Source organism: Alosa pseudoharengus, unplaced genomic scaffold, assembly GCF_046254945.1.
Source record: "Alosa pseudoharengus isolate Yale_2024_CS ecotype anadromous, Long Island Sound unplaced genomic scaffold, YU_APseudo_1.1 YU_APseudo_1.1_scf_4, whole genome shotgun sequence".
NCBI lineage: Eukaryota > Metazoa > Chordata > Actinopteri > Clupeiformes > Clupeidae > Alosa > Alosa pseudoharengus.
In genome coordinates this window covers 26,175,075-26,188,106 of record NW_027468774.1, presented here as the reverse complement: position 1 = coordinate 26,188,106, position 13,032 = coordinate 26,175,075, and the positions used below count along the sequence as shown (strand labels likewise).

General features: G+C 40.6%; 1 protein-coding gene across 1 annotated transcript; it reads right to left on the bottom strand.

Moving 5' to 3' along the window:
- Positions 1-3,402: 3,402 nt before the first annotated feature.
- nme4 (NME/NM23 nucleoside diphosphate kinase 4) lies at positions 3,403-10,428 on the bottom strand. Its single transcript, XM_076265593.1, has 6 exons — positions 9,745-10,428; positions 9,458-9,567; positions 8,561-8,682; positions 8,379-8,480; positions 6,287-6,399; positions 3,403-6,178 (listed from the first exon to the last, which is right to left on the bottom strand). The coding sequence occupies exons 1-6, from the start codon at positions 9,873-9,875 to the stop codon at positions 6,058-6,060; spliced, it is 699 nt and encodes a 232-aa protein (XP_076121708.1). The 5' UTR covers positions 9,876-10,428; the 3' UTR covers positions 3,403-6,057.
- Positions 10,429-13,032: the final 2,604 nt, after the last annotated feature.

The following is a 13,032-nucleotide window of genomic DNA, read 5'->3' as shown; positions in this document are numbered from 1 at the left end:
ACATTCTCTTTGCATTTTACACTAGCCTGGAGGACCAGACCCAATCCCAAAGATTAAGGGTCTGGCTACGAGTAATGAAAATGGCCCAACTTGAGGGGCGGCACCAAGCATGCATTTGAAAATATCACTCCTTGCAATTGGATAACACTACGACCAATGTTTCTGGACATCAACGTTGCAGCGCTGTCGTCATCTGTTTAGCTCGCCTCTGGCCCACCTATCAAATACACCAATGTGATTGGTGCAGCTCGGTTTCATGGGCATAGTTGATGAGCATCATTACTCGTCGCCAGAGTCACTCACTGGGCAAATTCAAATTTAGCTCTCGCGAGAACTCTGGATTTCCAGGGTAATTTTACACACCATTAGCTACCAAGAATATGCAGACAGTTTTTCATTGAAAGTTGGCATTGAAATCTGAAGATACTGATGAGAGCATCCTTTTACCAACAAAGACCAAATCTGTTTGCAGACTGGATTACGGCCATCAGGATGAAAGTCCTGAAAGACTGAAGTACTATAACAACCTTACAGCACACATTAGTATTTGGACAACATACCCAAAATAGGCTGGGTGTGGAGGCATACATCAACAATTAAAAGTTGCAAGTTCTACCTTGCACTGGAGAGCACAGAACATTCTGATGAGAAAACAGTACAATATTTGCCTGAAAAACTCTAGAATTCTCTAAACCGGGGCAGTGCCAGTGGTTTCGGGGCTGTCTTGGAAAATATATGAAGGCTTAATCCCCAGAGGTACCTTCATTCATGTGAGTGACTTCAGCAGTCCGAAAGAGCTGGCTGATTATCTCCGTGTCCTGGACAAGATATACAAGATAAGTATAACCAGTTTTTCTGGTGCAAAGAAATAACAGTGTCACAAACTTTGCCTTTCCGCTGGAGTACGCCTGTCTGGCACACAGGTGCATGTTAGTCAAGTTTTAAGCAATCTTAGTCAACAGTTCTGGGGAGGAGATATGGACTGAACTAGGAGTAAGAACTGTAACTAGCTTGCCTGGAAAAGGACCCATGGCTATCTTGCCTCTATAGAGGCAAACAATTATCTAAGGATTACAGATGGAGAGATACAGACAAAGCATCTTGCGGTCACCAAGTCTAGAGACTTGACCTCCATGATAACAGATTATGAAAAAGGCATGCCAGGGGGGAAAGCCTTTCTTGTTATCTAAAACAAGTATAAATGGCTGGAGTTGCTAAATGCTACCATCACTTTGCCTGGAATCATTTGTTGGATTTGATTGTTTTTTTTATATGTCATTTTACTCATCTTTACATGGGGTGCCAATAAATATGGAAGTGCTTTATACAGTATTTGCATTTGTTGAGTATTTATCTGCTTGTTTCTGTTACGGTGACCCTGATGACCTTATGTTTGATCCCACTGCTGATCAGAACTCTTCCCTAGGAGAATGTCCATTTTAAACTTGACTCCTGATCCACTTAACAAGAACAATGAATGTGGAGCTTCTGTCATACTTTTTACTTATCATGTAATACTCTATGACATACCATGACTACCATTTAATATGGTTTGTTAGTGCTGTTGACAAGTGTTTCTCTTGGACACTAGATGGTAGCACAATCATTCTTTTCATGGCCTCTTCTTACGAAGGCTTTGTGGGTCAGTGTGTGTTTATCTAATCACAGTACACCACAACATTTTTTTTTGTCTTTTATTTTGAGAACCAGTGTGGAAAGAGGAAATGTTGTTTACTCATTAAGTCTTCAATAACTAGATATACCGCAGAGCGGTACAAAATATGCCGCCGCCCAGTCCAGCACATTTTTTCCACAAAAATAAGTCACATTTGTCAAATAGTGTTCATTAGTAAATTAACTTTGTTCCTTTTTTGTGTTTGTCATTGAGTGTGTGGTTGTTTTTGTGATATATGTGTACTTCTGTGTGTCTTTATTGAGTGTGCCTGCATGTAAGTTAGTTAGTTGTGTGTGTTTTTTTGTGTTTGTGTTTGTGTGTGTGTTTGTGTATGTAGGTGTGGGTGCATGTGTGTGAGGGTGTGCGTGTGCATGTTTGTGCGTGTTGTGTGTGTGCATGTTTTTCTTGACACTCAAAGTGCTTCACAGGAAAGGCGGAATCTCACTAAGCACCACCAATGTGTAGCACCCATCTGAGTGATGCACAACAGCCATTATGTGCCAGAATGTTCACCACACTAGTTTCAGGTGGAGAGTGAAGGAGTGAATTAACCAATTACACACTGGGAGGATGATTACAAGGCCAAATTGAATGAACCAGGTTGGGAATTTAGCCAGCAAATCAGGCACCTACTCTTTGCGATAAGTGCCATGGGATCTTTAACAACCATGGTGAGTCAGGACCTCAATTTAACATTCATGCCCAGGAAAACATCTCCTGCAGTACAGTGTCCCTGTCACTGCAATAGGCCATTGGGATTGATATTTGTTTGGTGGCTTTTGGCCACAGGGAAGAGTGCCACCTACTGGCCAGCCACCAACACCACTTCCAGAAGGAACCTACTCTTCCAAGGAGGTCTCTTATCCAGGTACTAACTAAGCCTGCTTAGCTTCAGTAATTCAGCAATGTCAGGGTATCTGCTGGTCTGGCTGCTGGCTAAAAACAAAAGGTGAAAGGCATATATGATTCTATCTATCTATCATTATGCACATTCAATTCTCACTGGTATCTGCTACTGCTGGGTTAACATGGCCCCTGGTGGCAAACCTACGTAACAAATTGCTCATCCTAGGCCCTACAGTTCTCAAGATATTCACAGAAACTTTTGGTGTACAGTCACTAAATGTACACATAAATGTATTTATTGTATGGCCCCCCATGAACGAAAGTCCATGAAACTTGGTATGCATTCAGAGGGTATCATAATGTTCAATTTTGTGCAGTTTTGACCATGTCAGGTCAGAGATACCTGGGATTACAACATCTCATTTTAGTTTTTTATTTTTAACTAGGTGGCGCTATACATGAAATGAGTGGTTATGGGATGGGTTGACATGCAAAAAAAGATGGTCCTCCTAGGCCCTACAATTCTCGAGATATTCACAAAAAACTGTGTCCGCCCTACCCTCCTTTCGGCGGTCCAGTCCGGCGGGGGGGCGACGGATCAAAGCGAAAAACAATGGTTCCATGCTATCCTTGTGGGGTTACATGCCCACCAAGTTTCGTGCACCCCGGTCTTTCAGACCGCCGCTTCGCTGCGCGGTAGTTATAATAATCTTACCTTCAAAACACTGAACATAAAGATCATTACATCCAGTGAAGCAGAAATGTGAAAATAAACACATCCCATGCATGTATGTCATGCATTGACTAACTTTATGAACAACATTAGTGTTATGACTGATCATTGCTGTTGACACAATTTCAAAAAATGCAACTTTTTGCAGTTTTGTTTTTCCTAAATTGGTTATAAATAGCAAATAATTTCCTTTTAAACAACTAAGTAGTCTTCCACAGATATTTTGCATAGATGATAGTTTAAAGTGTGGTTTCACCAGCATTGGATTCATTCGTTTATTCATCTATTCTCTTGTAACACTGATACATTTGGTAACATTACAATAACACCCACTATACTTGGTATTGGTATTCCACTGTAATTAAGATAAAAAGATATGAAAAAGAAATCCAGTTGCACTGTTCTAATTACATTGCCAATGGCATGCTTTGCATTAGATGCTGTTATCCATTTTGCTGCATTATTGATTATATAATTATGAGGTTATAAGGGCGGTATGTTTTATGTACAGTTTCAATACAGTATTAGGTGTTTAATGGTAATCTTGGGCTTCGTATGATCATCCATAAACAATCTCATTGTGGATTTTCTTTCATTTCAACATTCTCTCACTGAAAAACTCTGGTTTGCTAAGATTATATGTGCAGTCATCAGTGGGACGCTGATTATGCTTGAGGTAGAAGTCGTGTCACTGTGCTGACATTCTGGTACACCTTTTTCATGTGGTGGCCATTGTGTAAACCAAAAGGAGGTGATGGGGTACACTGACTATCTATCTATAAATTACAAGAACGTCTGTCTGTCTGTGTTTGTGTGTTATTCGCATATCTGTCGAACCGTTCATCCGATTGATTTCAAACTTGGCAGGTGTCTTGCTACGGGCACGAGTAAGTGCAGTGCCAAGTGTGATGTTTTTTCGATAAGAAATGCTAAATATATCATTAAATATATTGGTAAAAGAAGCACACATTGGCTTTGCCACTCTAGCTGCTGGCCATTCCCCCTCTCACACAACACAGCGCAGGACCACAGAGGGTGAGCAGAGCTTTGGCAACACTGAATCTGGGTAGAAAGTCATGATGCAAGATGTTGGCTGACACCTCAAATACTCCAGGCTACTTTGGACTGTCTTTAGACTTTGAATAAATAAACGACAATTCCGACTGCAAGGTCCCAAATTAAAACGAGCAATAATGGTCCCGAATTTAAGGACGTTTCAGAATGTCACACATGCAAAGCATGAGCAGCTACGGACATCAAGTGGCAGACAGAGCGTGAGGTCACTTATAGGCTACCAGAAACTGTTTTTGAGTCACATCATTGCAAATTTCATACGATGATGCATCATTCCACAAAATGGTTTGTCTTCTCTAACATCAAGTTATTCAATAAGCTAAATATAGACTTAACTCAAAACGCCTGTTTTAAACCAGGCATGTAACCAGGCATTTTAAACCTGCAGGCATGTAGGGGCATCTGTGGCCTACTGGTTAGTGAATCGGACTTGTGACCAAAGGGTGTTAGGAAAAATGTGGGTGGGGGGAGTGATTGAACAGCACTCTCCCACATCCACGGATGAGGTGCCCTTGAGCAAGGCACCTAACCCCCAACTGCTCCCTGGGCGCCAAGATTAAGGCTGCCCACTGCTCCGGGTGTGTATGTGTGCTCCTAGTGTGTTCACTGCTCTGAGGGTGTGTGTGTTTGAATGGGTGTACACTGTATGTGGGTGTGTTGTACACTACCCCCTGATGGGTAAAATGCAGAACACAAATTCCTCGTATATGCAAGTATACTTGGCCTATAAACCTGATCGATCTATATTTCCATGTAATTGGGCTAAAGGTTGTCTACAGGAATAGCATGTTTGAACACTGCATCATCAGTGTTGTGTGTAACACGTTACAAAGTAACATGTTAAAGTATTGAACATAACTACTTTTTGGGTAAAAAATAGTGTAACACGCTACTACTGAACGCTACTTTTCCCAGGGACAGATTTGAGAGCGACACTGCTTTCTCAGCTACGCGCTTGCACAATAGTCACAAGCTCCCCATGGACTGTACGTGACAGAGGCTATAAGCATGAAGAGCAATCATGCGAGAAGCAGCCAACGCTAACTTTTGAGGGATGGAGGTACCGGTATTCCCATTAGGTGGAGGAATGTGAGTGTAAGGTGTACACTGTGCCCTGGTGAGAAACTTTTGCCCACTACCGTTAACACAACTGCCAACCTATTGATACGATTTGCACTAGCTTTGCACCAATTTCAGAGGAGCCAGTTTAATGAAAGAGTATAAGTCTGTAAAATAAGCCCTTATGTATTTTGTGTACTACTGTACTGCTGTATATGCCCATAAGATGTATCGAGGCTATGCTATTTGATATTATTTCATATGGGTTTAGTGCTGGTGTTGAAGCCTATAATAGCCCAATGTTTTCGTGCTCTGTTTGTGGCATTTTTTATAATAAAGAGCACAAAATAAATACTTGTTATGTCCTCCATAGCAGAACTTTATATAGGCCTACATATTTAGGAACAGATATTGGGTTCTGCCCAAAGTCGAGCAACATAAAAGTAACGTAAAAAGTTACTTACTTAAGTAACGGATTACTTTTTAAAAAAGTAACGAGCAAACACTACTTCCCCAACACTATCATTAATGCGTTCTTGCCACCTACTGGTGAATGCATAGAACACAACAATCCTATGGTTTGTGTGCCCCATAGCCTCGTTTTGGTTTACAATGGCCACTGCATGAATAAGGTGAATTCTCTCTCTGCTTTGGTCCATCACCTTTCCATTCACAACTGATAGAAGTTGCCATGGTCACAGCACTCCCATTCAATCAGCTCTGAGCTTTGGAACCAGAGAGCGATTTCCTTCTGAGCCATCTCAACCGAGTCAGATGCGTGGATCACATTCCTAGAACAAACACATGCAAACCACTGTTAACAGTCTCATGGGGCAGACACAATGTGACACAGGCAAGTTGGTTGCACACAGGCAAGTTGTGTGTGTGTGTTTACATACCTGCTGATGTGAATGCAGAAGTCTCCTCGAATTGTTCCGGGAGGAGCCTCAGCTGGGTTTGTATTTCCAACCAGCATTCGGGATGACCTCACCACATTATTCCCCTCCCAAACCTACACACACACACACAAATGACACGCTCAAACATCCAAATGCATGAACAGATTCAAGCAGTGAATTCAAGCACTCAGTAATGTAACAAACCTCCAATAAATACATGGCGTGTAGTGCAGTGGCAATTACTGGAAGTAGTGACAGGTTCAGTTATGTTCCGAGGAAGGCCAAAATGTCCGAGGTGACCATTTGTTAAGCTTTTGAGAGAGCACCATTGCAAATCATTAATCCCTTTAAAAAAATAAATTGCTGAACTGTATAATTAATTACTTATGTAGTGTACTGTTTTCCTTTAATGAAAGAACAACATTCCAGACAATTTTACACCATTCTATTATTTTGGAATTATACTCAGATTACAATATTTGTTGGATGCGTCATGCTTCCTGACACTGCTTGAGAGAAAACTGGAGAGTAAGTTTGCTCTTTCCCCACCAGCTCTTCACTCCGCTTTTTGATCAAGCATACTAATTAGAGTGTGATTGTATTGTTGACATAGACTGATGACAGTGTTATTGTTTTGGTGGCATCAGACTAATTAGGTTGTAGTTGCAATCGTTAAGCTCAGGCAGAACATAGTTTATTTATACAACATGCTCCACAGAAAATCAGGCTTTTCAAAAACTGAGTCTGATTTGAAGACTTTGCTATAAATGAAAGGACACGACACAGTGAACAATTTAACTCATTTATAAAATTGCCGACTCTGCCATTGTACACATTTTGCTTAGTCGTATTGGACTGGATTAAGAAAGAGGTATGGTCATTAATATGTCTTGCAAAACTTATATTGAAAGTGATTTAACCAGTTTGTAGCTGGTGTAATTATTGAATGTTGAAATTGAAACTGTCTCTTTATGACCGAGAAGACAATAAAGACGGGATCTCCAAACACAGGAGATGAGTCACGTTAAAGCATCCCTCAAGGCAGACCTATGCCACTTTTAGCTCAGCTGCTCTGTCTCCACACATCATCTGACAAAACAGGTCTGTTGTTGATGTGATTCACACATGTCATTATGTCAACTGAAAGTGCTTTTCAACTTTCACCTGCATCATAGGTCACTGATTGAAGTGGCCTGGTTTAAAATTGACTAGGCCAAATTATTCTTGATCGAGGGTTTACAAACTATTGTGAGCTAAAACAGTCTAGCCACCCCAGATGTATTGCCTATACCTACTGTCTGTTTTGAATTCTGTATCTTTTAGCTACACGGTCAGAGAGACTGAATTCATCAAATCAATAGATGAACAGATACTGTGAAATGTAAGGTTATTCCCTAATTCCATGATAGGAAGTAACAATCACATAATGTTTGTAGGAATAGGAAATATTCTGACAATTATCTAGATTCTTGATTCTTGACACATAGTTTCTGCTGTGCAGCTCTGATTGACTGCCCCTCCTGACTGCCAACTGAAGCGTGGTAAGATAAATCAGTTCTCACCTTTCCCAGTGATGTCTGAAAGGGACCCATGGTTTATTAGAGGTGACTTAGAGAGGACTTTCTTTAACCATCAGAATGTACCAAGCACTACAATTGCTCCTCAGGTAGGTCCAATTAGTAAAATTATTTATTGTTTGATTATGGGACAGCTCATAGCTGCAGCATATGACAAAGCAAAGACAGACAAGTATGCCTTTGTTTAGATTTGAGTACATTTTTACCTGCCACAGATTGTTGTACTGAACTGTGATTGCAAATGTATTTTTGGGTGGAATGTAAAGTGACCTTTGGTATGTGAATGTATGGTGCTATATAAATGTAACTATAAATGTAATTATTATTAGTAGTAATAGAAGTAAGAGTACCATATTCTACAAGCACCCAAGTGTGAGGAGTGAACAATTTGCTGATAACCAATATCTCCTCACAACATTCAAAACATGCCACTGTATTCTACTGACAACATGTCAATGCATGCCATAGCCTAGAGTACACAGTATTGGCTGACAGACAAGTGAAGGATCTCTCACCATGGCAACCACAGGGCCGGAGGTCATGTAGTGTAGCAGACTGGGATAGAAGGATTTCTTGCACAGGGACATGTAATGCTGTGACAGCAGCTCATTGGACACCTGAGAGAGACACAAAACAGGTTGGAGAGAATGTGGCAGGACATGTTTTCCACACTCAGGTGTGCACGTTTTTTTTTTACCTGCAGCATTTTCAGACCAACAAGTTGGAACCCTCGGATCTCAAAGCGCTGGATGATCTGACCGATGAGACGTCTCTGGACTCCATCAGGTTTGACTGCTATAAGGGTGCGTTCTCTTATACCTACAATAAACACGAAAAATCATTACACAGACAAAGCAATCATAGATACTGCTAAGCATGTTTCTATTTCACTCTTACACACACACACACACACACACACACACACACACACACACACACACACACACACACACACACATCACTTGGATGTTCTCTGGAGTAAAACTAATCTACTGATGTAATTCCAAAGGGCCTGACATGCATGTGCTCCCCACACTTTCTGTAACACAATTAAACTAAGGCATTCCCACACACTAAAAAGGCACCACTACAACTATCCACAGCATTAATCCCAGGAATCTAGTAGAAACTGTATTGTACAGCTTGGGGGGGCGGGATCAACAAATGTAAACAGAATATTTTCACAATATTTCAAGGCAACAAGCAATCACAGACGCATGCACGCGCAGGCAGACACAATAATAGAAGACTTAACAAATCCTTTGTGCAGTTACTTAAGACAACACACTGAGAGCACCTGGGGACAACCGACCTAACTACAGAGGCGAAGTGTAGCAGGTTGTGGCCTGTTTAATGAGTGGACGCCGAATGAAAAGCGCTTGTGACGGCTCAAATATTTTGCTCATTGGCATCGGAGTTCCTAAATGGAAAGTGTTCCATGGAAAGTGCTCTCAAGCAGTGCGTGGCCCTAGTTCCCACAACACAAACTCAGTAAAATGTTAATGCTGCAAGATACAATGTGGACATGACAACTTAACATCAATAATTTTTAGGAGTCGATACATTAGAAAAAAGAACAAGAGCACTCAATTACCTGCAGAATTACTGTTGTAGCGAGCGTACTCATGTATAGTTATGGATTTGGGGATCACTCGCAGTCCATTCATCTTTTTGACCGGAAAAATTACACCGTGAAGCAGACATCTGGGAAATAGTGCCATTTAAAAAATAGTTTAATAAAAGTGTTGCTCTATAAGCAGCTAAACGTTTTAGCTAGAAGTGAATTTCGCCTTCACTACAGCACGCAGTTTCCCGTTAGTTTGACAAACTTTAGTCGCGTGCACAAATTATATAGGGGCGTAACAAGCTCGTGGTATTCACCTTATTCCGCGCGCAAACATGGGGGCGCTAGCTTTGCCCACATTGTCTCCGAACTTCCGATTGAGCAGTACATCCATTGCGATACTTTGAGATAGCAGAGCTCTATCGAGATGACTGGCATCATATATCATGGGTCATCCTATAGTTAGGAACGTTTATTTAGGATTTTGGTGACTTAAGACATTTCTGTTATACAGCTTTCCTATCTGAAGTTAGGAAAAAAACTGACTTTGGAGCGGCTGTTCTGTAAGTTAGCCTCTCTATCCTCTTCTGCCGTGTTATCCCAATGAAGCTAACTAGACGTAGCTAGCCGACCAGACGTTTAAAGACAACGTGGAATTTAAAAAAATGGGCGGGGCTGAATAAGGTGAATAGAGCTGCACAGTCCCGCCCACAGCCGATGCCGGATGTAAAAATCCAATGCAATTTCTCCATTGACAATTGCGGTATAAGCCATAAAAACTTAACTGCACGTGGTAGACTTAAAACCAGCTATGGCTGTACTAAGCGATTGTATATGCTCCTATAGACACCAAGAGTTCATGGGGCACTAACCTTGTTTTGAGATAAATGCCTTTTATTCGCGATCTCTTGGATAAGTACTTCATTACCCACAATCCTGAACAATCCCACAATCCCACAGTGATGCCTCTGATTGGTGGAAAGGCTGTTATGGTCATAGTTTGAAACTTTCTCTGCGAAAAATATTGACAAAGATAGCGGAGTCTTTTAGAATCTACTGCCTATGGCGAAAATCTTAATGTGATTAAAAACTTTCTTGACGAATATTGGTACTTGTATCAACAAGGATTGGGGTTTATACATCACACGAACTTAGTCAGGGCCAATACACTATCACAGTGGTTTTCAAAGTGGGGGCCGCGAGGGGGTGCCAGGGGGGCCTCAGCAAGTTGGAAAGAAAAATAAAAGCAACAAAAAAAATGTAAAATATACCTTTTACTATGAGGGTTGTTATACAATGCCATTATAATAATGTGAGGCATATCTGAACATTATATTTCCCATGATAATGACTGGGAATAATAGTAGAGTGATAGCTCTCATATAACAGAAAGCCCCAAATACAATTTTTACACACTGTATGCTCCATAGCGAAGTGCTTGTGGCTAAAATAATGATTAGGAATAGCTTAATGTATTTTTACATTTGCCGTAGTATTGTCGATAGGTTTAATAACACATCAAGGGGGTCCTTGGCCAGAACCTAGTGGTATTTGGGGGGCCTTGTCGTGGAAAAGTTTGGGAACCCCTGCAGTATCAAATAGACCACTGTAAATTAGGGCTTTGACTCCGAACTTCGTTATTTGAATATAATTCGATTATTTAAAAAATTAAAGATATTCGAAAGAATTTTAGGGATCTCTTAATATTCGAACCTGTAGACTATGTAAATAATTTTTTGTAAATGTATTTGCTTGTAAACGTTGTTTTAAATTCAGATTTCGAGGGTTTTTTTTTCACGCCTGGTGAAGTAAAATCACGAGCTCATTAGCAAGGCTATTATTGGTCATCTGGGCTCCTGCAGGTGACGTTAGCATCCTGGTTCGCGCTTAGTGAGCTCCCACATACAGACACTTTTATTTTAAACTTAACCTTCCTCTGATTTGAATCACCTCTGTTATCAATCAAAGCAAACAGGGAAAAGAAACAGCAGCACAATCATGAAAAACACTCAAATAAATACATGTCCACATAAGTCTGAATGAAAAGCAGCACTGGTTGAAGCCTGGAAATATTGTAAACAAAGTAGCCTAGCTTAATTTGCTAGTTTATCATAGTCTACTGGTTAGACTGTTCAGTTTCCCCACGTGTGTTTAAGTTTCAAATAAATACTTTTTCTCCTTGGGACAAGACTGTTTTTTCCATTTGCATCGGGATTGAGATTATTAGAATTTAGCAGTCAATTTGAATGCAACAGTTTTGAACAAATTCGTGCAGCGTGCTAATGATGCTAACCGGATTTATTAGTAATTTAGCCAGTCGTCTTGCACGATTGTGAATGTTTGGATTATATGTGCATGCTGAGGAGGGATGCGCCTGTTGAGAGGGAGAGAGAGAGAGAGTGCACGGGGAAAGAGTCTGTGTTGTGGTAGGCCTACTTCTATCGCCTACTCTGGTAGAGTTGCACATAGCCTGCTACTACAATGCAAGATATATTTAGCCTATTTATTTATGGACAACGTAAGCGGGAGGTGTGTGTTGCTTTTAATAATCGAATGTTCTATCGAACATATGTTTTATTGATATCGATTACATGTCTATTGCGATACATATCGCTATCGTTTTATCGCCCAGGCCTATGCTCAATAATAACAATTTTAACACACGCATAGGGAGGAAAAGTAATCTCATCGCCATCTAGTGGTTGCGTTCCTAGAGTTTAGCGGAGGGGATGGGATTTTTTTTTTTATAACCCAATTCATTCAAATCTACTATTTGTTTTTATATTTCTTTTCGATTTGGCATATTTTAAACATGTTAAACACTTGTCCCTTGGGTTCACCGTCATTTCCACACCTCTGCATAAAATGCAATCCCAGGCTCAGTATTCTAGATTTGTATACTCAGTAACCATAGCAACTGACACTCCAGAGGGATCCACATGGCTGAATGAAAGAATGATCCCAGCAGAGGTTAATACATAGGAGATATATCAAGGTAAATATGAGAAATACCGCGAGTATGTTTATTGTACGTCATTTCTGAACCGCTCATAATTCATTCCGATGGGAAAAATTCTGGATTTTTACCATTTCATTAGGTGTAATTTGAGATTATTTAATGCTAACTCTAAAACTAACACTAACAGGCTAGTCAAACATGAGATATTAGAGGGAAAGTGGGAAAATGTCATTTCCACGACCGTCTTTTCCACATCTGTCAGAAAACAAGCTGAAACAAACGATTGAAAATAACAGAACTCCCTGTTCATCAGTCAATTTCTTCAGAATCATCAGCAGTCACCACATGTATTTATCTCAAATAGTACATGTGCAAACAACAGGTCATTTACCCCAAGGGTCAGGCTAATCAGCCAATCAGTATGTCACTACCAGTGGGATGACAGTTCAGCGTGCATGTGTGTTAGTATTAGATAGGGTCAGTGTAACCATGGGGAAATAACCCAGGATTGTCCCACACTACAAACACACTCCCACTCTCTCTCTCTCACACACACACAGTACAGGTTTTTGGTTTGTCATAGGCTACATTTAAAATCAGTAAGTTCATGGTTTTGCCAATAAAACACAGATGGGGATGTTTCATA

What these genes read in the sequence shown, in the direction of transcription:
- nme4 (XM_076265593.1), bottom strand. Translation starts at nt 9,875, where the DNA reads ATGATATATGATGCCAGTCATCTCGATAGAGCTCTGCTATCTCAAAGT. An exon ending in CTACAACAGTAATTCTGCAG is followed by an intron (nt 8,683 to 9,457) that starts GTAATTGAGTGC and finishes TGTTTATTGTAG; the next exon opens with GTATAAGAGAACGCACCCTT. An exon ending in CCGGCCCTGTGGTTGCCATG is followed by an intron (nt 6,400 to 8,378) that starts GTGAGAGATCCT and finishes GTGTGTGTGTAG; the next exon opens with GTTTGGGAGGGGAATAATGT.